A 27,654-nucleotide genomic window follows, 5' to 3' on the forward strand; every position below is an offset into this window, starting at 1 on the left:
TGAATCAATTGCAAGGTTTTGAAACTGTTGAAAACGTTTGTATAAAAACACAGAGTTCCTTGTGGTTTACTTGTATCCCCCCTAAAAACACTGAAAATAGTAAAATGTAGGGGTATGAAGTCACTTTTAGTACGTGCTCGTAACTGGATAGCGGACTGTAGAGATGACTCTCGAGTTGGCGTACGCGGAACTAACGGTATCCTAATAATATTTAAACACATAATTGTATTTAAATTAGCGAAACCATTAATTAAAGTGTTAGAAAACACTTGTTTTGTGTTGAGGGTAATTACCGAGAATTGCACAAGTGTTGAAGAGTTTTTGGTTCCAAGGGGGGTTCTCGGTCGAAAACGGTTCTCGGCCGAACACAGTTTTCGGTCCTGGGCTGTTTTCGGTCACTTGAAGATTTGTAGAATGTTCTTGGTGTTCGTGGTGTTTTTGGTGAAAATATGAAGATTTGAAGGTTTTCACTTGAAGGTTTGAATGTTCTTGGATGATCCTTGGGAGCAAAATGAGAGTATTTTCGAGTGAAAAATGTGAGAAATGATCAAGTTTTCGAAGAAAAAACTTATATACGGATGGGTTTTCGGCCGGAAAAGGGTTCTCGGCTGAAATCTGTTTTCGGTACAAAGGTTTTCGTCTGAAAACAGTTTGCTGTAACGAGGTTTTGCGGTTTCGAGGGAAAAATCTTGGCTTTTCGAGTGTTTTTGATTCCGAAAACTTATATAAACTTATATAAACTTTATTTATATAATTTAAATTATTTTCAAACCTTTACGAACTTAACGGAATAAATAAAAACTCGAATTTTATTTATCGGATTTGACTTTTGTTGACTTAGAAAGCATCGGGTTGTCACGAACTTTAAAAGTTTAAAATCAACTATGGTCGATATTCAATGGTAGATTGCTTGCTAATTTTCCTATTTTGTTAGGCCGAGCCTGGGCTAATAAACGGGCCCCCAGTAATACTGAGTCACAGAAGTGCATTCAATGTGCACACTGCACAACCTTTCTTCCTTTATGGGCTAAAAGTCAAACGCCAATGTTAATTTGTTTAATTCTTTCATCTAAAATCCAGAAAAGTAACAACTAATTATATATATATATATATATATATATATATATATATATATATATATATATATATAACTTAAAAAGCATTTACCTCTTTTAGGACAAGAAAGTCTTAAATTTAAGTAGTACAAGATTTGAAGCATGAATTACAATTACTTAATGCATAATATAATACTTACAGACATCTTAAATATTGCTAGCTGGAATCCAATAACATTTGAAATGCTCAGTCAAACAAATTAGAATTCGGGATAAGAGGGAAACACTTTTTAAGTGGAGGACAGTAGATTACAAAAATTTGAATGTCTATTAAATGTTGTAAACACGTACTCTCTTATTATCTCAATTTCTCTTTAAAAACATAGCAAGCCAAAAGCAAACTCCCTCCTGATCAAACCACCCATCAAAACAAATTCCTGCAGAAAAAAAACATCAGGTCTCTTTAATCCTATACATATGTGTTTTTTTTGTAAGTGTTTCTACCTTCTCTCTCTCTATCTCTCTCTCCCTCTCTCTCTCTCTCTCTCTCTCTCTTCTGCAATTGGTGTTTGTTTTTTTTGTTTTCAGGTAACGAAACAGCCAGCAATCCACCCATCAAAACAAATTCCTGCAGAAAAAAAAAACATCAGGTCTCTTTAATCCTATACGTGTGTGGTTTTTTTGTAACTGTTTCTACCTTCTCTCTCTCTCTCTCTATCTCTCTTCTGCAATTGGTGTTTGTTTTTTATGGTTTCAGGTAACGAAACAGCCAACAATCCAACTTATATTCCTGTGAAAAACAAAAAACAAATATCAGGTATCTTTAACGTTGTGTGTGTGTGATTTGGAAATGCTTCTACCTTCTAACTCTCTCTCTTCTGCAATTAGTGTTTGTTGTTTTTGTGTTTTCAGGCAACGAAACAGCCATCAATCCAACTTATATTCCTGTGCAAAACAAATATCAGGTATCTTTAATGTTGTGTGTGTTTGTGTTTTGTAAATGCTTTTACCCTCTAACTCTCTCTTTAATGGTGTTTCTTGTGTTTACAGGCACGGATGCAACAACAATAGATAATGAATATTGTAACAGTTTCATTCATGTCAACTTATTTTAACGGATCGGTTTACTTCATTCCTATCATTTTATGCATATAAAGGGTTCTTACAGATTTTCTTCAATTTAAGGGTTATTCCTGTCACTTTATGCAATTTAATATTTTTAATGTCATATTCTGCAATTTAATATTGTTTAATGTCACTTTATTATAAAAAATATTTTTCGAGAAAAAACCCTTATTTCATAAAGAATAATTAAGGTTTTTGCAGATTAAAACTACTTGGAAATGGATGTTGAAGTTGTCGATGTCATTGTGTGTGATATATGTGGAGATGTAGGGAATGAACATTTACTTGCTATATGTAGTAGATGCATGGATGGCGCTGAACACACTTACTGTATGAAGAAAATGCCAAATGAAGTTCCCAAACATGGATGGTTTTGTGAAGAGTGCAAATTTGATGAGGGCTATGATCTTCCAAATCACAATGCAATTGTCCAAATGCAACCTATCCTGAGACAGTCCAATAAGTCATCAAATTCAAAGAAAGTTGCAGAAAATGAATGTACAACAGAAATTCCAATTTTACAAGAAGTCGCTATGCATGTAAATGAGGAAACAGATAAAGCAGAATTAAATTGGTGGATGCAGTATAGCCGTTATATGATTGTCGACAAAAATGGCTTCCTCTTAGGTAAATACAGAAAATTGGATGAAGACCTTTACATGAACATAACCTAAACATAATTTGATTTAGTGTATTTTGTAGATGATTTTTAGTTTGATTTTGAACCTAAATAGTTTGATTTAGTGCCTATTGTATCATCATACTTTGATTTGGTTGCTTATTATAGTATCCTACTTTTGTTTATTTTTTTATTTGTTACTGAATTTTTGGTTTATTGTTGGGTTGTATGATTGTCAACAATAATTGGTAATTATAACAATGTACTTTCGAGTAAATCTTTAAAAAGCATGTATTCAAAACATGCAAAAGAAATGTCGTTTTAGATACCCTCGACAATTCAATCAAACCACTTTACAAGGAAAGGACTCATATCCTGTGTACCGAAGGAGAGATAATGGTATACATGTGGACGTACGAGGCAATAAGATGGATAACAGATGGGTTGTCCCGTATAACCCAAAGTTGTTAATGATGTTTAATTGTCATTTGAATGTTGAGGTCTGCTCGAGTATAACCTCTGTGAAATATGTGTTTAAGTATATTTACAAGGGTCATGACAAACAAGTTATCAATATTGATTCGGATGGACAACCTGTTGTTATTAATGAGATAAAACGGTTTCAGGATGCACGATATGTCTCACCTCCAGAGGCAATATGGAGGATTTTTAGCTTCCCTCTTTCTCAGATACACCCTTTTGTGATGGCTTTGCAGGTGCATCTCCCAAATCAGCAGATGGTTAGGTTCAACGAGGATGATACGCTGACTAGCGTTGTTGAAAAGGAAAAAGATAAGAGATCAATGTTGACTGCTTTTTTTCTAAAAAATAAAGAAGATATCAGTGCAAGAGAATATAAATACAAAGATTTTCCAAAAAAATTTACGTGGGACACGAGATCACATCGTTGGAATCTTCGAAAACAAGGATTGATGCGAGGTCGTTTGGTTTCTGCCAATCCTGCTGAAGGAGAGCGATACTACCTTCGTCTACTTTTATCTCATATTAGTGGGCCTACATGTTTTGAAGATCTCTACACAGTCAACAACGTAAAACACCCAACATTCAGGAAAGCAGCTCTTGAAAGAGGGTTAATAGAGTCTGATGATGGTTTATCACAATGTCTTACAGAGGCATCTTTATTTCAATTTCCCAATGCTCTAAGAAGGTTGTTTGCAACTATATTGACTTTTTGTGAGCCAGGAGATGTTCGTAAGCTATGGTATGACCACTACAATGCTCTTTCAGAAGATTATAGGCGACAATACGAAAGTGTTGAGAGAGTCCAAAATATGGTCCTCACCGACATTAAGGTATTCCTACAATCTATGAGTGACAATATTGATGATTTTGATCTTCTAAAGATAAATGAAAATGTCAATTTAGAATCTGGAGTTTTCCGTGAGGTACAAGAGGAATGCTCTGTAGTTATAGAACCTGAACATTTACAAGCCCGAGCTTTTCTCAATCCTGAACAGAAATTTGTGTATAATGAGATCATGCGTCATGTCAATAATGATATTCCAGGAGTGTTCTTCATAGACGGTCCCGGTGGAACGGGAAAGACATTTTTTGTACAAAGCTTTACTTGCTAATATTCGTTCATGTGGTCATATTGCCCTAGCAACTGCTTCATCGGGTGTTGCGGCTAATAACATGCCTGGGGGGAGAACAGCTCACTCTCGCTTTAAACTTCCTATTAATCTTGAAAATAACTTGGTCTGCAAGATTTCAAGACAAAGTGGTACTGCCCAACTGCTTCGGACTGCAAAAGTAATCATATGGGACGAAGCATCGATGGCTAAAAGACATGCGTTGGAGGCGGTTGACCCTACAATGAAAGATATAACTGGGGTGATGCTCCCATTTGGTGGAAAGATAATGGTTTTGGGAGGTGATTTCAGACAAGTTTTACCGGTTGTTAGACGTGGAACACGAGCACAGAGTGTGAATTCTAGCATACGAATATCGCCTCTTTGGTCTTCGATTGTCAAGTTGAGGTTAACTATAAATATGAGAGCACTAACTGATCCATGGTTCTCAGACTTTCTATTACGTGTCGGTGATGGAGTTGAAGAAACAGTGCAGGGAAACTTTATCCGCATCCCTGATGATATGGTAATTCCCTTCACTGAAAAAAAAGTCATTAAATGCTTTGATTGATGCAATCTTTCCATCCATGGAAATTAATATATCTCAATCCGATTATATTATTTCGCGTGCAATATTATCCACAAGAAATGATAGTGTTGATGAGATTAATGATTTATTGATCGGCCGCTTCCATGGAGAGGAGAAAATTTACTATAGTTTTGATGAAGCCGTAGACGATATAAATAACTTCTATCCTGTGGAATTCTTGAACACGCTCAGTGTTAGTGGTTTACCCCCTCATTACCTACGACTGAAAGTTGGATGCCCGATTATACTATTACGGAATCTCGACCCATCAAATGGATTGTGTAATGGCACCCGATTGATATGTAAAGGTTTTCAGCACAATGTAATTGATGCCGAAATAGCTGTTGGTCAACATGCTGGAAAGAGGGTGTTTTTGCCAAGGATTCCTCTATGTCCGTCTGAAGATGACATGTTCCCGTTCAAGCTGAGGAGAAAACAATTTCCAATCCGATTGTGTTTCGCGATGACAATCAATAAAGCCCAGGGACAAACAATTCCAAATGTAGGAATTTATCTTCCAGAATCGGTTTTCTCGCATGGACAACTTTATGTGGCATTATCCAGAGGGATATCACGTACCAATACAAAAGTATTAGTGATCCCTGATGAACAATTCAATGGTAGTGAAGTCTGTACTGTAAATGTGGTGTATAAAGAAGTATTGCATGATCAATAATGCACAATCAATCATGTGTTAATTTGCATTTGTAAAGAATCCCAACGTTTCATTTTTAATTCTTACTGCTTTTGTTGTTACGATGACTCTTATTGATAATTGTTTATATGTAGTAAACTATTTGCCCAAAAGAAATAATCGTCTCTACAAACTAATTTCTGAATAAATATTCGCACCCGGCGCTTGGCGCGGGTAAACGGCTAGTATATATATATATATATATATATATATATATATATATATATATATATTATTAAAGATATTGCCCATTTCTTGAAGATTAAGAAGTACAACATATATTACCTCATATACAATAATATTAAGCATACAACCAATCTTATACTTATTACATTACACGGATCATATACGTATTACACTACACACTACACGGATCTTACCCTAATCTCCTAAACACAGCCGCCATCAAACCAATTCTCATCGTCTCCACCAAAGATGCAGTGATCTCCACCAACGTCTCCCACCGAAGGTCCACGGCTGCCGACTTCCCCCACCAAAGATGCAGTGATCTCTCTCGCCTCTCTTTCTCTCTCTCTCTCTCGATCGCCATCAGAATGAAATGGAAACCCTAATTTCAAATTACCATTGTTGTTCCAGACAATATTCATCGATGCTTTCCCTTACTCTCGATGCTTTCCTTCACCCTGACTATTATTTTCTTGCTCTTCCCCTATCTCGAACAGTGAGTTACTTCCATCACCGCCTTCTGTTTCTTCTATCTCTCTCTCTCTTTCTCTACATCTCTATTTACTTGAAAGTGGTTTATGTTTAACAATTGATGACTGATTTGGTGCCTTCAGGGTAATTTCTGAATTGATCTCTTTCTCATCCTTCACTCTCCCTCTATCTACCCTAACTTGATGTCCATCCCCGCCACCACTCATCGATACTGACCACCACAACACTCATCAATGCAACCATCAATAACACCATATGGTGATTCTTTTCTCTTCTTTGCGAAGTTCAATCTGTTTATGCTCATCTTTCAAGATGTTGGAGGAAAATTGATGCAATCCTGAGTTCAGAGCAAGAAGTACTATCTCTCTATGTAGCAGGGCACATTTTTAGGGTAAACAGTTGATATCGGTCGGCAACCTGGTATATCGTTGCTTTTCTCTCTAAAATCATAAACATTGTTGATTGAGTTTCTTTTTTTAATTGTTTTTTTGACAGATCTGACCATATTCCCCTTTCTCTAACGTATGTTTCTCTCTGATTTTAAGACATTCTTGGTGGAAGTAGTTTATCAGGATGCACATCATTACGTATTGCTCATCATATATGTTTATTTCTGATTTTGAAATAATTGTAAATTTTTCTAACATGACTGGTTTTACTAATGGACTTGAATATGGGAAAACAGGGCACAAGCTGCCACCATGATAATCATGACGAATAATTATTGGAAAAGGGGTTGTGGATTGTTTTGGATTGGTAGCAAGGTATTAACTTTCGATCTTTATATTTGTTGTTTGATGGATTTGTTGGTTAACATTAATGATCTCAGGCTTAACAAATTTGTTTTCATGTAGTAAAAAGTGGGGATGAACATCAAGAAATAGGAAGAATTCAAGATTATGTTGAATTGGGTAACTCTTTTTACTCTCTGGTTCTTATTCAATTTTCATTTTTTAATAAGAAAGAGGTATGTTTTCACCATTGCTATTTGCACATCTTTATCTCGGGTAATACATTATTCAAACATAAGCCCATATTTGTGTGTTTAATCTGCTGGTGTAAAGATCTAACATTAATTGATTTTTTTTTCGTCCAGACCCACAACAATTTGTGCATTATGATGCATTGTTCTAATTTTCAAAGATATCAATCAATGACTTGCATGGCTCTAGCAGGATAGTCATTTGGAATGATTGTGCAATGAAATGTTAACAATGGTGAAGGGCACTAAAAATACAACTCAAGGAGTCTTTTGAAAAAAAAAATAGAGGGTTGTTGCATGATATGACTGTTTTAAGATAATATGCCCTTTTTGTTCCCTGATTTACTTGACTTAGTTCTTTCACTTGTAGAGCTATAGAGACTAATATGCTGTCTTTTCTACATGTAACTAGGATTGAGGTGATCATTATGCCAATATTTGCTTCTATGAAGATGTTTTTTTATGATCTGACTGAGCTTTAGGGGGTGTTGGTCATGGGATGGTGAATTTTAATGTGAGTTACCTTTTATGTCTCAATTTAGTATTATTTTAGAGTAGACATTAGATAGTTCTAAATAAACTTACAACATTTTATTTTTAGAAATCCACCTTTATAGAATCCTTCGTTTGTATTTTCATCTATCGATTTATGTATTTTGTTTCTTCCTAAATAAAGATATCCAATTAGGGGTTGTTATCATTTTTCTCATTGTCTTGAACTATAACTTCAGGATACTGTGTTTGAGTTGTTTAGAGTGGGGGTATTTTTGTAATTTTGACTGTTGTATTCTGATGTAATGCATGATAATTAAAAAACAATATGTAGTATATGCAAACTTATAAAATGTTACTCCTCACTTTTGACAGATAATGAATAGGGTATGAACGATATATATAGTCACTAAAGCGTGACTTTGGTGGAGAAGACGAGACTTTGCTGGATTTTTGATGCGGGTTTGTCAGGTGGTTGGAAGTGACACCATCAACTTCATCGTGTACCTTTGGCTGGATATTTTACTTGGTTGATGTGCCATTTTCTATTGTTGGTGGCATACTTTTAGATTTTAGATACATGCCCTGAACAAAAATCACAAATGTTATTTTGGTTTTCATCTTATGTAGTCAGGATCCTAGATGTGAATGCATATCATGAACAAGTGTAATCAACTTAGGAAACTTTATATGTCAATTTGTTCTTTTGTCATGTAAGCCTAATATAACCTTGATCTAACTAAGCTTAGATGAACAATTAATTATTTCCATGTAGCTGTTAGATTAAAAAAGGTTATGTGTTGAGAATATGGATGTAATTTGTTCATTTGAGGTGCTAAGATGCTTGACGCCAAGAGATGTTCACACAATTAATAAAGAACTAATAATATAAATTAATAAGGATACCAATAACGATAAATAACATTAAAATGAAATTACATAATAACAACTAATAATTTAAATAAATAAAATATCTTGATAATTTAAATAATCAATTCAAAAAATCAATTCTTTGTCGACTAAACCCATAGGAAAGGTTAAAATTGCAATGAATATGAAACAGTTTTCGGAAGTTAAGTTAAGTAAGCTCATATATATATATATATATATATATATATATATATATATATATATATATATATATATGGTCAGGACATGACACTTTGTCGACTAAACTATTTAACAATTTAATTTATTATTATTAACATTCATTAAAATGAAGTTTAATATAAAGTAACATGATTTAGTAATCTTTCGTATTTTAGAAACTATTTATTTTATTTTATTTTAGAAAGTAACATGATTTAGTAAGCTAATCTAATTCTTAAGTTTTAATTTTTCTTACTTTCGTACATTACAAAAGTACTCTTTCGTGTTTGGACATTTTATTGGAAACAAATTATAGTCATGTATAAAAATTGATAACAAACTATAATAAGTTTATTATGGATGTAATCAGTTAGGTAGAATGTTATATTTATTCTCGATGAAACCACAAATAAATAAAAATAATTAACATATCATATGATTTAAAATTATACATTTGGAAATAGGAATTAACTTCAACAACACATCCAATTTGAGTGAGCAACTGGACCGTACCATAACTGGTGCCCGGTGCCAGAACCGTTTTGGGAAGTATGCAAGGAATGTGGATACGATCAATGATGATGTATGGTCCATTAGCATGGCCTAGACCACTCTAGCATGCCAGCCTTGCTGGATTCTCCCGCCGACCCGGCCTGGCGCTCCCTGGCCTGGCTCTCCCTTGTCAGCTTTGCTGGGGACTCCCTTGCCAGCCTTGCTGGGGACTCCCCCGCCGGCCCGGCCTGGCACTCCCTAGCCTGGCTCTTCCTTGCCAGTCTTTCCTGGTGCGCGCACGCCAGCCTTGTCTGGTGCTCGCTCGCCAGCCCCGCCCGACGCCTCCGGGCGGCCTTGCCCAACTCCTTGTTAGTTGGGCCTGAATTGGGCTGGCCTAAGGCCTGACCCAATTCCCCGTGACCTAATTGTCCACTATAAATAGAATAGTGCCTCCTCCATGAATGGGGACTTTCCAATGACCCCTTTTCCCTTGGACTCTCCCTCAAGTGGCTTAGCAGCCACCATAGACTTCCCCCATGGCTCAGCCGCCACACTATACTCCGGCCGGGTAGCTTAGCCGCCACCCGTCACCGTCAGCCACCATACACCACCACTAGCACCAAGATGGTTTTCTCCAGCTATGGAGGACCATCTCAGATCTTTCAGCTGATCTAACTTTACCGTCAGAGTCTGCTCCCGGGGCACAGTCCCTGGGACGGTTCTAACGACTTTGCACTGTGATGTCCAGATCTCCGCCGCAGCAGAAGACAAGAAGACTCGCCGGAGGTCGATGTCGCAACATTTGGCGCCATCCCGGATTTGAGCAAGTAGCAAAAGCCTCAGTTGGTTTCAAGCTCGTTTTTGCCCAGATCTGATGTGTTTTCATCTAAGGTTTGATCAGATCTGTTCATTTCTACACTCCTTAGTTCAGATTCGTTTGGATCTTGGCAAAGATCTATCCAGATCTGATTAGCTATGTTTCAGATCTTTCGATCTGATGCACTTTTTGTCCAAGATCTGTAGATGCACTTCATTTTTAGCTCAGATCTTTAGATCCAAACGTTTTTGTTTACTTAATCACCTCTCAAGTTCAAAAACACCAACTCAGACCCGTTTTTACTGATATTTTCGGGGAAAGAAGAGGTTCTTAGGAGCTCTTCTCCATCTTTGTTCATATTTTGGTGCTTTATCCAAGCAACTTGAGGGTTGAAGAACATTTTGGTTACTTTATTTCAGTCTATGTTGTAGAGAAACCATCTTTAATTTATGGTTTTTGTGCAAAACTCTTTCAAAGCTGTCTATTTTCTTTAAAAGATTAGAAAATGAAACAAATTTCTCAGATCTGTTTGTTGCTCATGTTTTGATAGCTTGTTGAGCAAGTTGTAGAGGAAAAAGGTTTTATGAGAAAGAAACCTCATCAGATCCGTTTGGCCTTTGCCAAGATCTGTTTAAGATCCATTTGGTTCTTGCCAAGATCTTTTCAGATCTGTCTTAGAATCATTTGGCCTTTCAAACATTCCCCAAGCTTGCAAAAACCTTTTTAGATCCGTTTTTTTATATGTTGGGGGTTTGTTGAGCAACTTCAGAAAAAAAGAAATTTTTATGAGTTTTTACTTCATTTTCTGTTTATATGTTATAGAAAAACGATTTTAGTTTAGATTTTCTGTAAAGAACTTCAATTCCTGAAGCATTTATTTGTACATACAGCTGTGTAGCTTGTACATTTTACAAAACCCTTTCAGGAAAAGAAAAGAGAAAGGAAGTTTTTTATGAGTTTTACCCCATCTCTTGTTCATATATTATCAAACTCTTCTTCAGTTATGCATTTTCTGTAACAACCATTTGTACATACAGCCATATGGCTTGTACATTTTACAAAAACTTTCAAAAAAAAAAAAGAGAAAAAGAAGAGATGAACTTTCATGGGTTTTCAGAAAATCCCATTTGATGTATGATTTTCAAGTTTATCCAAGTTATTTAAAAGCTTGAAGAAAAAAATAATTTAGTTATAAGCTTTCTCAAGTTGTTTGTATTTCCATCTGAATATGTGTTTTTACCATCCATTCCACTTCATATTAAAATTCATTTCAATAATGATTTTTGGAATACAAGTGTGTTTAAGTTGTAAACACAGCTGTGATACCTGTATATTCCAAAGTCTATTCTATCTTAGAAATTATATTTACCATCAATATAGTTCTATCCCATCAGCCCAAAAAAAAGGGGGTAGAAGAGGAGTATCGGTTAATGAGGATGCATATGTCAATCCCCCTCAGCTAACAAACCCATGAATAAAAAAAAGGATAATCAGGTGTTGTGTATATAAAAACGAGCTAAAATACAGAATACTCCATGTGGACCCAGCTGGTCCAACTTTTACATACGCGTAAAAAAAAGGGGGGAGGGGAAGGAGGGCAATTGGCCCCAACGTTTACAACAATACTCTTCAAATAAAAAAGGCGTGTGGGTCCCACACGTTTAAAGAGCTACAGAAAAAACAAAACGGGCACCACCCGGTCAATGTAATCTCTCGGGCAGTCAAAGACTTCCCCAAACCCCGACTCAACTTAATCGGTCGACAACCTCCGGCCACTGAGCATTCAAACAACAACGCGATAGCCCCATCAACGGTCTCCATCGCCGCCTCCAACCTCCTCTATAGCTAGCAGCTGCCCCCGACGAAGCAATGGCCTTCCCCCATCGTCGGATTTCTCATAGTCGTCGGTCACCTTCAGCGAGTGATGCAGGACATCAGCAACCGCCGGCCTGATCCAGGGCGCCACCAAAAGGATCTCCAAAACCCCATGAGTCACCCATCTCCTCTAGCAGCTTGACTGTATTCTTTGTTTCCCAGCAGCAGCCATGACCCCTGTTTCTCAATTCGTTGCCAACCGGAGTTACAGCACTATCAGCCATTGTCATCTCCATTAGACCCTCAACATATTACGCGACTGACTCGCTGCCTGCAAGCTCACGCTTCGATTGTCTTCATGCATCCTCTGACCATCACGGTCGCCTCCGGCTCCAACGATAGCAGCTTCAATATTGAAACATGTCACCCCATTTGAACCATCCCCGCTGGCCATGTTCAAGCAAGGGTACAACAGCTCTGTAAAGCCACACCAAAGCTCCAATCTCCTTGTACAAGCCACGATCTAAAAAAAAAAGGAGATTAATCTCCGGTAGCTGAACGACCGCCACCAGCTGGAGTCAATACCAGCAGACCACCAGGGCCACCCGATCGCAGTTGATGTGATTCCAGTAAAAACTACATCTGTTCGTTTGACGTCAATTACAATCGACGAATTTCCTTTTCCCCCAATTATGAACAAAAGGAAAATCTATAGTGGGCCATAAATGTAACCCTATACCCGAATTCACTCAATATAAGAAGCTTGAGCCTCCCCAATACAAAGTTTGGGCTCCTATTAATAGTGGACTGCAACATTGGCGTCTCGGGAGTAGGACATGTTGGGCTCCTTTTAAACTTTCAGATTATTGGGTCACATTAGCAAATAAAACAAGTCAACTATGCAAAATAAAATCAATCGCTCGATACTAGAAGGCCACAATTTTATCCAAGAAAATCCAATTTGAGAAGATGTGTTGTGACCAGGTCTAACTCAACATCTTTCAAAAAAAAAAAAAAGAACATGGGAAAAGAAATTGGGCTTATGGATTCGCAATTGGGCTATTACATTCATATTGGGATCATACACATTTATTTAGGGCTCCTTATGATTTATTATGGGCTTCTTCCAAAACAATTTTGCCAATCATCCATTCAGCGACTGTGTATTGCATTGTTGTCCAACAAAATTCAGAAGATGTGTTGTGACCCGGTCCAACTCTGCATTCCAAAAAGGGGGGGGGGGGGGGGAGGGAGAAGAGTAGTGTATTATTGCTACTACTACTCATGAAGCGTTTAGAAACAATCGTGACGAGCAATATGAATCGATTTATTATTTCAAGAAAAAATACTAACTATTTGATCGAGTTGTCTTTTCAGATAGTCGCTCTAGCGCTGCGACACTCAGAGTGCGCCAACAGCAAACTCGCGGAGCAAAGCCCGACTTGTAAAATATTTACAGAGGACTTGCGAAGTGTGCACCGCTGACCAGTCACTCAAAGTTCCCATCTAGCGGGCATAGAAATATAACTCCCCACCCGGTGTTGGCTGCAGGTCTCGTCCCCCTCACCGAGGTGTGCGTGCAACGCTCAGAGCGTCTATTTCTATTAACAACTTTCAGCTGTGACTGGAACGCGGGAATCATGGACCAAGTACGTTGTATCTATTTACAGACTTCGGAGCTCGACAACGGTCTTAGAGACTGTATGGCAAGCTTACTCTCCTCAGCTACCTTGGCCCGATGCCTTATCGACATCAGCGTCGCGTAACACTCTTTAGCAGCCTCGGTCTACATTATCGCAGCAACAGTTACGTTGCGTCGCCCCAACTGGGTTGCGCTCCTCTCAAGAAAGGAGTATCAAGTCAGCTCAAGCCGCATAAGCAATGTTTGGCTCATCGCATAACCCCACGGCTCTCGTGGGCGAGGTTCAGTCGTTTCCTCTTAATTATTTATTGTATTGGTGTTTTATCAGTTCGATCCGATTGTCAGTAACCCAATCGCATCAGACTAGGGAGACTTGACGACGCACAGTTCATATGACTAGTTCCAGTCCGATGTCATTGGCCGCGTACCAATAACACCAGACTAGGGGGACTTGATGATGTATGGTCCATTAGCATGGCGTAGACCGCTCTAGCGTGCCAGCCTTTCTGGATTCTCCCCCCGGCCCGGCCTGGCGCTCCCTGGCCTGGCTCTCCCTTGTCAACTTTGCTGGGGACTCCCTTGCCAGCCTTGCTGGGGACTCCCCCGCCGGCCCGGCCTGGCGCTCCCTTGCCAGCCTTTCCTGGTGCGCGCCCGCCAGCCTTGTCTGATGCGCGCTCGCCAGCCCCGCCCGGCGCCTCCGGGCGGCCTTGCCCAGCTCCTTGCTAGTTGGGCCTGAATTGGGCTGGCCCAAGGCCTGACCCAATTCCCCTTGACCTAATTGTCCACTATAAATAGAATAGTGCATCCTCCATGAAGGGGGACTTTCCAATGACCCCTTTTCCCTTGGACTTTCCCTCAAGTGGCTTAGCAGCCACCATAGACTTCCCCCATGGCTCAGCCGCCACCCGCCGCCGTCAGCCACCATACATCACCACTAGCACCAAGATGGTTCTCTCAAGCTATAGAGGACCATCTCAGATCTTTCAGCTGATCTAACTTGACCGTCGGAGTCCGCTCCCGGGGCACAGTCCCTGGGACGGCTCTAACGACTTTGCACTGTGATGTCCAGATCTCCGCCGCAGCAGAAGACAAGAAGACTCTCCGGAGGTCGATGTCGCAACAATCAACTATGGTATACCGATGGCTGTTTTTCCTATTCTTGGATCGCTACAACATTCATTGTGTAACGACATCCGATTGATATGTCAAAATTTTCAGCACAATGTCATTGATTCTTAAATAGTTGTTGGTCAACATGCTGGAAATATGGTATTTTTGCCAAGGATTCCTCTATGTCCGTCTAACGATGACATGTTCCCATTCAAGCTGAAGAGAAAACAATTTCCAATTCGATTATGTTTCGCCATTACAATCAGTAAAGTTCGGGGACAAACAATTCCAAATGTAGGTATTTATCTTCTAGAATCGGTTTTCTCGCATGACCAACTTTATATGCCGTGATTCAAATTGATATCACGTGCTAATACAAAAGTATTAATAAAGCTAACGAACAATTCAATGACAGTAAAGTTTACACATCAAATGTGGTGTGTAAGAAGTGTTGCACGATTAATAATGCACAATAAATCATGTGTTCATGTATATTTGTACAGAATCACTACTTTTCATTTTTAATTCTTATTGATTTCGTTTCTGTTAGCATGATTCTTATTGATAATTGTTTAGATGTAGTAAACTATTTTGCGCAAAATAACTAACTGCCTCTACAAACTAATTTCTCTAAAAGAATTTTTCGCACCCGTCGCTTGGCGCGGGTAAACGGCTAGTATGTATATATATATATATATATATATATATATATATATATATATATATATAGATATATGAAAAAGTTAAATAGAGAACCATTATTGATCAAGGAACCAATGAATCAATCCAAAACGTCGAATTTAAAGCGATCAACGGCAAAAGGAGGGGTGTAAAATTTTATAATGGACGCACATGTACCGGATTATAACAAAACCCACTTTCTTTTTTTCATTTAAAATTTTTTTTAGGCCAAGTTTTTTATCGAAAAAAAAACGAATACACCGTTGTTCACGATTTTTCGTCCTCTTTCCATAGAGATTCATTATGATATATAAAAAACGAACTTTTTTTTCGAAAAAAACCCACTTAATTTTCTTAGTTTTTTCAATATTTAAGTTTATTTTTATAAAAAAACTAATTATACCAAAAATATTAATTTTTTGTATTCTATTAATAAACATCAACACCGATTAAAAAAAAAAAAACCTCGAACTGTGTAGATTCACACTGTGAATCTAAACTGTAAATATTTCAATTTTTAACATTCACAATATGAAAAATCTCGAACAGTTCAGATTCACATTGTGAATCTGAATTATTATTATGCACACTGTGAATCTGAGAAAGTTCACAAAAAAAAAACCTCGATCAGTGTAGATTCACACTGTGAATCTAAACTATAAATATTTCAAATTTTAACATTCACAATGTGAAAAAGCTCCGATCAGTTCAGATTCACACTGTGAATCTGACTTATTATTATGCACACTGTGAATATGAGGAGGTTCACAATGTGAATCTGAACAGGTTCACAATATGAATCTGAACTGAAATATCGTTTTTTTTAACATAAATATGAATCTATGTTTAAAAAGTACAAAAATATGAATTTTGATATATTTATTAATTTTTTTCTATAAAAAATAGACCTTAACTTTTTTCATTAAAGAAAATTAAGTGGGTTTTTTTTCGAAAAAAAAAAAGTTCGTTTTTTATATATCATCATCGATCTCTATGGAAAGATGACGAAAAATCGTGAACAATGGTATATTCGGTTTTTTTTTTGATAAAAAACATGCCTAAAAAAAATTTTAAACGAAAAAAAGTGATGAGTTTTTTTTGTAAATGGTGGATTTTTTGGTATAATCCGGTGTGTGTGCGTCCAATGTAAAAGTGTACATTTATTTCCTTGGCCGTTATTCGTTATGATTTTCGACGCTCACGATTGGTTCCTTGGTTAATTATGGTTCTCTATTGAACCTCACATTTATATATATATATATATATATATATATATATATATATATATATATATATATATATATATATATATATATATATATATATATATATATATATATATATATGTCATAAGTTTAAGAAAGTTCCTGCATAATCCTTATAGTCAAGAAATTTATTTGTAGAATTTTGTTTGAAAATTGGTTTTGCCCTAAAATGTTTAGAATTAATGTTTCGACTCAAATTAATTTATCTGGTCTTTAGAAATTACCATAATGTTAATACCTCTATTCTATAGCACTAGAACTTTTATTCTTGCCACCACTTTACTTTATTAGTAATAATAAAATCACAAATTCGCTCCATTCTAAAATAATTCAGCCTCTAAAGAATTACAAAGATACCCTTAAACTTTATTATTTGGTATTTTGTCAAATATATCATATATAAAACTTTATGGAATTATTAAGAATTCCTCGACCTTGTAGTTGTAGATTTATATTTTGACCATTTTTATGCATATTTTTAATGTAATGTGGGGACACTTTGCATGTTTTTTTTATTAAATGTGCAACGAAAGTGACTTGTAAAGGGATATTAATGATCAGGCTCTTAAAAATAATAAGTATATTTATTTTTTTATTATTCTCGAAAACGATTGGCATATGTCATGTAACATCAAACAGTTATTGTTTATCTTAAGATTTATTATAAATTACATAGGGGATGGAATTGATTGTCATGTAGGTTAACATATTACGAAGAATTTAGTGAAGGCCTAAATTGTCTAAGATGAGTTTAACGTTTATTTATGTTTTAATCGGTGTATATGTTTTACGTATCATTTCATTCGAATTTAGTGGTCACATTTCATTCGAATTTAGTGGTCACAATACAACAAGTGAAAATAACAATACAAAATAGACGAGTTTATGCGATACAAAAACTTGAACATATTTTGAAAAATAGTTACATGAAGATGTGTTAACGTATACATATGGGCTGACAAATGGACGTATAATTCATATATAGCACGAATCATGCTAAAATCGGCATGTCATGTGCTTTTATGTTGAAATTGATAGCTGTTTCTTTTTTACTTCACGAAATTAACAGGTTAAACATTTAATATGAACATTTATACATGATTCTCTGTGTAATTAATTTGAACATGACGACTTTATGTCTTAATGTTTTAACCAAAAAAACTTAGCTTAAATCTTAACATATTATAAAGACACTAACCATTTAGGTATTTGTCCTTTTTTTTTCTTATCAACTCCTCTTTTGTTATCGATGAATATTGTGGAAAAAAAGATTTAAAAAGTAAAGCTAAAATAATCATTTTGTATCATTCAAACGATTTATTCAATTTAGAAAAAAAAAACCTACGTATACAATACTTTATTCAAACACCATCACTCATTCATCATTTTACCTACACAAAACTTCATCCAAAAAGAAATAGTTGGCCCCTTTGTTGGTTGATGTTAGAGAAATCTGCGAAAAAGTCCCAAAATTTTGGCCCAGTTTATGATTTAGTCCTAAATTAAATTTCACTTATGAAAAAGGTCAGATTACCGGCTATTACACTCAGTTTAGCCCTAGGAACCGGTAATCCTTATAATAGCCGGTTACCCCAGCTGGCTCATCCTTATCACCCTTCACTAACCTCCCCGTCATCTACTCCTCCTCTGTAAAAACCCTTTCTTACCCTCTATCGAAGCAAAACGTTACCTGAGAAGAATCAAAGGTAAGAAAATCCACGTGGTCCTCCAATATCTTGTTTCCATTATAATATTTGATTAAATTTTGTTTTGTAGTGATAATGGAGACAGTAGATGACTTCGATACCATTGACGTGGAATTGGATGAGTTTTTCAAACACAAACAAAGAAGTCGATGCAAAGATGGCTTCCTAAATACTCTCACAGACGAAGCGCTTGACGAATGCACCATACCTGAGATAAACCTAAATGATTTTGAAGGAATGTCAGAAGATGAAGCACCACAGGAGAAGCAGAGTGATAGTGAAGGTGATGATGAAGACAAATTGCAGTTTCAATACTCAACCCATGATCCAAAGGTGAAATGGAACAATATGAAGCCAGTTCTTGGAGAGAGGTATGGATCACCACACAAACTAAAGCTTTGTTTGACAAATTACTTTATAAGTAGGGGTTATCCAATTAGGTTCAAGAAATGTGATAGTGTAAGGCTCGTGGCTGTATGTGCAAGTGACCCTGAGAAATTTCAATGTCCCTTTGTTGTAAGGGCCTCATGGATGAGCACTGAAAGATCATTCCAAATCAAAAAAATGGTTGAGCAACATACCCGTGTTAGGAATTTCCGTAGTGCTAATCTTATGGATCCCACATGGATAGCTAGGCAGTTTCTGAAGGAGATGATTAGGAAACCAAATCTGAAATGTAAGGAAAGGCAAGCTATTATTCAAAGTAGGTTCCATTGCAAGGTTTCATGGTCAAAATGTTATAGAGCAAAGTGTAGGGCAATTTCTTTAATAGATGGAAAGTTGAGTGATCACTATGCAAAAGTTTGGGATTATGGACATGAACTGATGAGGTCCAATCCAGGGAGTACAATTCAAATATCTGTCACTGTAAACCCTGATAACACTACTACTTTCCATAGAATGTATACATGTTTTAAGGCTATCAAAAAAGGATGGAAAGTTGGTTGTCGAAGAGTTATAGGGCTTGATGGGAGTTTTTTGAAAGGACAATGTAAAGGTGAGCTGCTAACTGCCATAGGGAGGGATGCAAATAACCATGTGTATCCCATTGCTTGGGCAGTAGTTGAAATTGAGAACAAGCCCAACTGGCAATGGTTCTTGGAACTATTACATGATGACCTGGAATTACAAGGAGGCTTGGATTTGTGTGTTATTTCTGATCAACACAAGGTAATGTTTTCAATTATCTCCTTTTTTTTCATTTCATTTATACATGGATCAAGCAGTTAGTAATGAAATTTTTTAATGTAATTGATAGGGTCTTTTGGAAGCTGTAAAGGTTGTATTGCCACATGTGGAGCACAGACAATGTGCAAGACATGTGTATGCAAATTTCAGAAAGGTCTTCAGTGGTATAAAGTTCAAGAATATGTTTTGGACAGTTGCCAAGTCAACTGTTGAATGAGACTTCAAATTGAATATGGAGAAGATCAGAGAAGTCAATCCTGCTGCTTATGATCATTTGATGGCAAGGGAGCCTAAATCTTGGTGCATGGCATTTTTTAAAGGTGGAATGGCATGTGAGGCTATTGAAAATGGAATGGCAGAGTGTTTTAATGCCATCATACTTGATGCCAGAAAGAAGCCTTTGTTGGCCATGCTTGAGGAGATTAGACTATGTATGATGGAAAGGTTATTTAACTTGAAGCAAGAAGCACGTAAATGGGTGAATAATGTGTGTCTAGGAGCTATTAAGAAAATGGATGAGTTTGCTTTTGATATCAAGTAAGTATTATAAAATTAAGACAATGTATGAGTTTAGTATTGAGACTCAATATGTATACTAATTAAAACTGTTAATGTGTTTGCAGGAGTTGGTATGTTCATCCTAGTGGTTTGAATGCTTTTGAAGTGAGAAATGGCTTCCACTCATATGGAGTGAACTTAGAGGGGATGTACTGTACATGCAGACTTTGGGAGTTATCTGGGATCCCCTGTGTCTATGCCCAAGCAACCATAATTTACACACAACAGGATCCAGCTAGATTCATCAGCACATGGTTTGGTAAGGACAAGTTCTTAGCTACTTATGAGTCTAACATCCTTCCTGTTAATGGCAGTAATATGTGGGAACCAACACCTTACACCAAACCACTACCACCTATTGAAAGAAGGATGTCAGGAAGGCCTTGTATGAAAAGGAAAAAGCATGTCTCTGAGCATCAAGACAGGTTTTCCCAAGTCTCCTCTAAGGGTAGAACTGTCCAATGTCAGAATTGTATGCAAATGGGGCACAATAAAGTGTCTTGCAAGAATCCCTCAGTCAAACCAACACCAAAGCCTAAGAAGAAAATAGGAAGGCCAAGGTTGAATCCAGAATTGACCAATTGCACTAGACTTGGGAGGGTGGTGGAAGAGGTGGTAGAAGAGGTGGAAGAGGTGGTGGAAGAGGTGGTAGAAGTGGTGGAAGAGGGTCTACCAGTGTTTATAAAGAAGGTGAAAGTTCTGGGAAAAAAGAACCTGGGATTGAGACTCAATTTGTCACCCAAACAACACCTAATGTTGAGAGTCAATTTGTCACCCAAACAACACCTACCGTTGACAGTGAACATGTACCAGAAACACAGGAAGCAGATGTTAACATTGATGATGAAGGTGATGGTCTTGATATGGCTGATCTGGATCAAATACTGAGTGATTTGAGTTACCTTAGAGAGTCAAAATACAGTGAAGCAGAGATCCTTTTGTGTCTTAATATCACCCAATCACAACTTAAAGGATTTGATGCTTTGCTTCACCAATCCAAACAAGCTGCAAAGGTATATATTATAACATTGACAATGAATTTTATTTTTCAATAACATAACTAACTTGTATTCTTTCCCATGCAAGGATGTGCCTTTTGTGAGTGAACATGTATGTGACATCCCCTAATTTCTCGGCCAGAAAAGACCGATTTAATTTATGCTTTTTAAAATAAAATCAGAGAAATCTTTTCAAAAGATATTGCGGAATAGGTCCCCAATATAAAACATGATAATGTTTATCAAAACCCTTCTTTAAGAAGGTATATGTTTTCCATATATATCAAAACCTCGGGATGTCATGTTCCGATACAGATCAAAAGCATAAACAAGACATTATAAGTCTTTCAACAGTTATTTACAACTACTGGCCTATAATCAAAAATCTCTCATCGTCCTCCGACTATGCTCGGGGTCCACTACCTGTAATCATAAAAAAACTGAGTGGGTCAGGCTTGGGAGCCTGGTGAGCATATAGGGTTTTCAACCCACAATAATAATAACTTATTAAGTTCACCAATCAACAATAACCCTGATTACCCATTCCCGTTGTCCTCACTTTACGTCCCTAAACACCTAACACAAGGGACTTAGCCTAAGAAATATCATCGGGTTGGACACTACTGCTAAGGGGACTCCTCATCCATACATGTCCTAAAGGCAACCATGAGGGGGATTGGAGTACACCAATGAACATTTAGTTCATCAACACCTACAAGTTGCGAACTTGCTAGTGTACCACTGGACTGTCTAGAAAGGTCCGTGATCGTCATCTATACTCCGCTAGACGACTACAACAACACCAACAACAACACCGACACCGACACCGACACCGACACCGAGGCCTCTCATCATTTTAACACCCACCGACTATTTTGTCTACCCATGTTCTACCCAACATATTTGTAGATAAAATACATATACAGTTTAAAACTTGTATAAAACATCAATTCAACAGTCACCTCAAATAAACAATTAACATATTTACACATAACACGTATTTTAAGGTAAATACTTCATATCTATGTGTAAATTGAAAGTAACTACACACTCACTTGATTTAATGAAAATCGGGCAGCAATTCGTTTCCAAAAACGATCGTTTCTAATAAAACCGGGAGTTTTATTGAGAAACCGGGCTCTGCGAAAGTCGGACTTCAAAACCGAAAAGATAAATTTTCCGGGCTTCACGGACACTTCGTGGCGTATTCCGGGGCTTATAATTGATACCGGGGCTTCGGGGGATGTTAATATGAAAGAAATATGAGTTTAGGGGCTAAAATAGACAATTTTCCAAAGTATACCCGGGAGGTCTCGCACTCTCCTATTTATAGGAGCGAGCCTCCTGATCCAACCACTGAGAAGAAGCCACGCGTCGCAGATCCGAAGCTCGCAGGGGATGGCTCGCACGAGGGCTGCACGTGCGAAGGCTTGCTGTCCTCTTCTTACTGGACCGAGGTCTAGGTCCGAAGTAGGGATGGTTCGTGGCAGCCTTGCGAGGGTTCGGACACGCACCAAAGGGCACGCGTCAGATTCTTAGTGGACCGCAGGTACTGTTCATGCGAGGATGAGTCATGGATCGGACACGGGGATCGGGCCGCAGCTCGGACGAATCAGAAGGCGACGCGTCAGCAGCTGGGTCTTCGGCTCGGACACGTGGTGCGATGACTCACCGAAATCAGCCTTATCCTTGCGAGATTTCTCGGAAATTGTGCCCCGACCTTCTAAAATTCGTAACTTTTGCATACGGGATCCGTTTTTGACGTTCTTTATATGCACGCGTAGGTAAAATTACGCTCTACAACTTCCGTGTAGACTTCGTCGGCTAATTTTGAATTTAATTTTATATTATTATTTTTAACAGACCGGGACTGGTAAATCCGTTAAAAATTCACAACTTCTTCATCCGACGTCCGTTTTCATCAGACTTTTTACCGTTGTGCTACTATTTACGAGACCTTCGATTCTCGTTTAGGTTGTGTCGGATAAAAATCACTCGATCTAAAATTCGAGTTTTTAGCTGTCTACTGCTAAGCTGAAACTTCGAAAAATCATAACTTTCTTATACGAAGTCAGATTTGGGTGTTCTTTTTATACCTACTCTCGGTTTAACGAACACTACAAGTTTTGTTTAGATCACTAAGGCTAAAAAGTAGTTTATCAAAAACTCACTTTTTACGACATTCAGCACCGAGCCGGTTTAGTCGTGAAACTTCAACAGGTCATAAGTTCTTCGTTATAACTCGGATTTCGGCATTCTTTATATATCTGTAATCCTTGTCACGACCACTACAACTTTCTTAATAAATATCGGCTTTATCTAAAATTTAATTTTGACGGTCATTTTTATTCTTAATTAATTAACTCCTAGTAATTAAGCATAAAACACATAAAATTCACATAATTCCTTTTTCATTTCTTCAAAATGAGTTACAAAGGTTAACCTAGACTATCACGTTAATATTAATGCCTAGGCTAGAAACACGAGTGTTACAATGTACCAGAAACACTGGAGGACAATGGTGAAAACAAGGAGGAGAGTGACTATGAAGATGGAGTTGAAGAATCACAGGAGGACAATGATGAAGATGGAGCTGAGGATGATGAAGAGGGAGTTGATGATACTCAAGTTAGGGTTAGAACTCAAGTCAGGGTTAGAACAAGAAAAACTTCTGAAAGGATCACTGAAAACATGTTGAAGAAAATTGTGATTGACAAGAAAGGAATAGGAATGGCTCCAGAAAAACCTCTTACTTCGAATTAGATTGGTTAGGATTTAAGCAGTTATATGGGCTACTTGGGCAAATTTGTTAGGAAGCCCTTTTTGGTAAATTTGTTAATATGCCCTTTCTTTTGTAAACAATATACAATATGGCTGCATTGTTAACACTTTGGGACTTTAGATTGGTTAGGATTTAAGCAGTTATATGGGCTATTTGGGCAAATTTGTTAGGAAGCCCTTTTTGGTAAATTTGTTAATAGGGATATGCCCTTTCTTTTGTAAACACTTAGGCTGATTTTGGTATGTTTTGTTGATGTATAACTTACATCCATTTTGTTCATTATGTTATATTGAAAAACATCCTTCATTTGCTCACATCATACACTTACAATTGTACATTGATCAAACAGTAGGTATCCATAAAATCATTTTTCATTCAACAACATACAACTTACATCCAACTGTCATTTAAAAGTTTACAACAACTTAAAACTACTTCAACATAATCCACACAATCACCAACAAACACAAAAAAAACCCAATCTTCCATTTTTCACCTTCAACTTGTACAGGAACCTCTTGAATGCCATTGTTGTGAAAATCCACAGCTTCTTCCACAAATTCTTCCGCAAACTCATTGTGTACTTGAATGTCATTATTGTGAAACTCCATCAACAAGTTTCTGTATCAGTTGTTTGGTAATGGGGGATCGACCCAAGCAAAATACTTGCAATCTTTTTCCTCATCCTGTTATATAGGAAATAAAGCCTAATTGGAAGAGATTTGAGATGTAATTAAAGAGGTTTAAGGGATACTTACCCGGAAATTAGGGCAGCCGATGAACCTCCTGCCAGGGTTTGTTGGCCTCCATGATGTCCACTTACCAACGGGGTCTTCACAAAAGCATGTTGCCCTTAATGCTTGCCTTCGTGATCGGATATTGCTCCAACTTCCCACTGAGCTTGAAGATGCCATTTTGGTAGAGTTTTGTTTCGATGGAGGGTAAGAAAGGGTTTTTACAGAGGAGGAGTGGATGACGGGGAGGTTAATGGAGGGTATAAGGACAGTGAGCTGGGGTAACCGGCTATTATAAGGGTTACCGGTTCTTAGGGCTAAACTGAGTGTAATAGCCGGTAATCTGTCCTTTTTCATAAATGAAATTTAATTTGGGACTAAATCATAAACTGGGGCAAAACTTTGGGACTTTTTCGCAGATTTCCCTTGATGTTATAGGATATTTCACGTGTTTATGGATTTCATACGTATGGCATGATTAATATTATATATGCTTATATTTTGAAATTGCTTTATATAAAATTAAAAATTTGCATATGGATTCTTACCAACAGGATTAGTAAACTCATAAGTTTAGTTTCACATAAAATATATTAGAATTACCCATCTTTTAACATTCATCGGATTTTACCAAGAAAATATACATCAGTGCACTTGTGCATACATTTTGGGTTTTGCAAGTTGTAATCATAAAATTAAATGAGAATCCTAAGATCTTACAAATATTGACATCCTTTGTCATGTCAAAATAAGACCAAAAGGTTTATACGTCACCGGTATTTGATGTTGACATAGATGTCCTAGATGGTTGGGTTCAAATATCATTAGGGACAATGGTGTAATTTATAAGTAGATTAGAGAATATTTATGTTGTTGTTCTAAAAAAATAACCTATATATATGTAACATAACTAGGTTATAACCCGTGGAAACCACGGTAGTTATGTTCAAAGTTTTTATTATATAGACAAAAATAAGATTAAATGTCAACATAATAAAAAGTAATGTATTTCAGATTGTAAGTAAAGTCGGATGAATTTGATAAGTAAAAAAAAAATCTTTTAAATTACATTTTGAAACACTTCTTTGTATATATCATTTGACGTTTTATTGGTTAAATTACAATTTTTATCTAAAATCAATACTTCAATCATTATATGCTCATTTTTTCTGGATAAAGCAGCATATAAATTTTGTAAACTAAAATTTAACAATAATAATTTATTGTGTTAAAAAAAAGCTGTAAACGTATTTGTGATTGAAAGTAAACTAATATAATTTTTGATAATTATTTAAAGATAAAAAAGTAATTACATAGGTAAAAAGTTATTGAAAAAAAAATACATGGACTTATGCTCGTACACTAACAAAATATAGGGATTAAATTCAAACTTTAAATAAGAAGCATGTAATTGGATTAGAGGAGGTATAAGAATTTTTAAATCAAAGATGGTTTACCGGTTATCAGAAAAAAAAAACGGAAAAATTGAAAATTCCCTATAAATACTTCTTAGTTTTTCGATAAATTTATGTTATTAGGGTAGGATGTTTTTTAAAATTTTAAATGAAAGATTTTTAAAATTACCAAAAAAAATGGAAACTTGAATTTTGAATTTTGAATTCCTCATAAATATTTTCCGGAAAATAAAGAAATACCAAAAAAAAATTTAAAAATTAGGAATTTCTTAAAAATTGCCACGTGTCAATTAGTCTACTTAGAAATGAGACATGTGACATTTAAATGTTTTGTTTATTAAAGGAGGTAGATTTAACTTGTAATGTACCAATAAAAACGTTTTTATTTTTATCCCTGAAGTTTTAACCTTAGGATGTTTGTTGTTTAAAAAAACGTGAAAAATGCATCTCTATCCATTAGCTGGACGTTTAGAAGTTATATAATGTCCATACATCAACGATAACAAAAACTATTTAATCTATTATAATATATAACAAAAAAATGAAAATAATGATATGTTGCACAAGATGTATCAACCAAAAGTTCAATATGTCAATCATTGTAACTTATGTGGAACTCGTGGGCAAGAATTAGTCCAATATTTCTATGGTTTTTACCTTACACCTTTAATGATTTACGATTCAACAATATGAAAAATAAATAAATAAATAAATAAAGAGTAAATGAGTACGAACCTATCGAATAACGAATGAATTCATAATTTGTTGGAATAGTAGGATCGGATCCGATCCGATCACGATCTCACAATCCCAAATGTGATTTTAGACAAAACTTGATCCAAATATACTTTCAATCGTTTTCAGAATTAGGATCGTAAGATTATACAATCATGATCGAGATCTTAACAATCTTCAAAAACAACTAGTAGTTCGTGGTGGTAATTTTTATTTGTATAAAAATGTTTATCAAAAATAATTATAAGCTTTTGAAAGTAATAAAACTACATAAAACATAAAAGATAAAAACTTTTAAAAGTTGTAAAATAATGTTTATAAATTTTTTGTTCTAAAATAAAAAAATATAGATACGTATTCTAAATAAAATCTTTTTTTTTCCCTTAAATCAATTTTACAAAATTAAAAGCTCTTAAAGTTGAGTGTCAAAAATCTAATAACTTTTTTTTTTCAAAATAAAAGAGACATGCCCCATATCAAGAGACAACATCATCAAACAAAAACAACCTTTGTTAGTCACCATCACAATCTATTTTGAGTCGTTTATTCGATCATCATTGCTTATAAAAAGGTAAGTAACTTCATGGGTAGAAGAATCCGATTATATTTTATTTACCACAAAGCTTTATACCAATTATTACACCAAGGACAACCAAAGAGCACACACTTACAATTTTTGGCTTGTTGCTTTGAATACGAATGATCAAAAAAATTAAACAAAACATGTCATCAAAAACCTTATCCAGAAAAGATATGCAATACATTTGTTAAAACAACAAAAAGGAGATATACACCCTTTTA

General features: G+C 36.2%; 4 protein-coding genes and 1 long non-coding RNA gene across 7 annotated transcripts; all 5 read left to right on the top strand.

Annotated features, from left to right (window-relative positions):
• The first annotated feature begins 3,227 nt into the window (after positions 1-3,227).
• On the top strand, positions 3,228-4,394 carry LOC145130959 (uncharacterized). The gene has a single exon (XM_079065706.1). The coding sequence runs from the start codon at positions 3,228-3,230 to the stop codon at positions 4,392-4,394; it is 1,167 nt and encodes a 388-aa protein (XP_078921832.1).
• Positions 4,395-4,455: 61 nt separating this feature from the next.
• LOC145130960 (ATP-dependent DNA helicase PIF1-like) lies at positions 4,456-4,962 on the top strand. The gene has a single exon (XM_079065707.1). The coding sequence runs from the start codon at positions 4,456-4,458 to the stop codon at positions 4,960-4,962; it is 507 nt and encodes a 168-aa protein (XP_078921833.1).
• Positions 4,963-4,978: 16 nt separating this feature from the next.
• LOC145130961 (uncharacterized) lies at positions 4,979-5,656 on the top strand. Its single transcript, XM_079065708.1, has one exon. It carries the CDS (start codon positions 4,979-4,981, stop codon positions 5,654-5,656), a length of 678 nt encoding a protein of 225 aa, XP_078921834.1.
• Positions 5,657-6,007: 351 nt separating this feature from the next.
• LOC145132939 (uncharacterized) lies at positions 6,008-8,538 on the top strand. 3 transcript variants are annotated; one of them, XR_013718305.1, is made up of 5 exons: positions 6,008-6,356; positions 6,475-7,116; positions 7,207-7,263; positions 7,747-7,848; positions 8,202-8,538. It is a non-coding gene; the product is annotated as an uncharacterized LOC145132939 (long non-coding RNA). The 3 variants fall into 3 exon arrangements; XR_013718303.1 differs by having other exon boundaries at positions 6,008-7,116; XR_013718304.1 differs by lacking the exon at positions 7,747-7,848 and having other exon boundaries at positions 6,010-7,116.
• A 9,980-nt stretch (positions 8,539-18,518) lies between these two features.
• Positions 18,519-19,848, top strand: LOC145130962 (uncharacterized). Its single transcript, XM_079065709.1, has 2 exons — positions 18,519-19,613; positions 19,702-19,848. The coding sequence occupies exons 1-2, from the start codon at positions 18,519-18,521 to the stop codon at positions 19,846-19,848; spliced, it is 1,242 nt and encodes a 413-aa protein (XP_078921835.1).
• The last annotated feature ends 7,806 nt before the right edge of the window (positions 19,849-27,654 follow it).

This window comes from Lactuca virosa, chromosome 8 (genome assembly GCF_052849685.1).
Source record: "Lactuca virosa cultivar CGN04683 chromosome 8, Lactuca_virosa_CGN04683_v6, whole genome shotgun sequence".
NCBI lineage: Eukaryota > Viridiplantae > Streptophyta > Magnoliopsida > Asterales > Asteraceae > Lactuca > Lactuca virosa.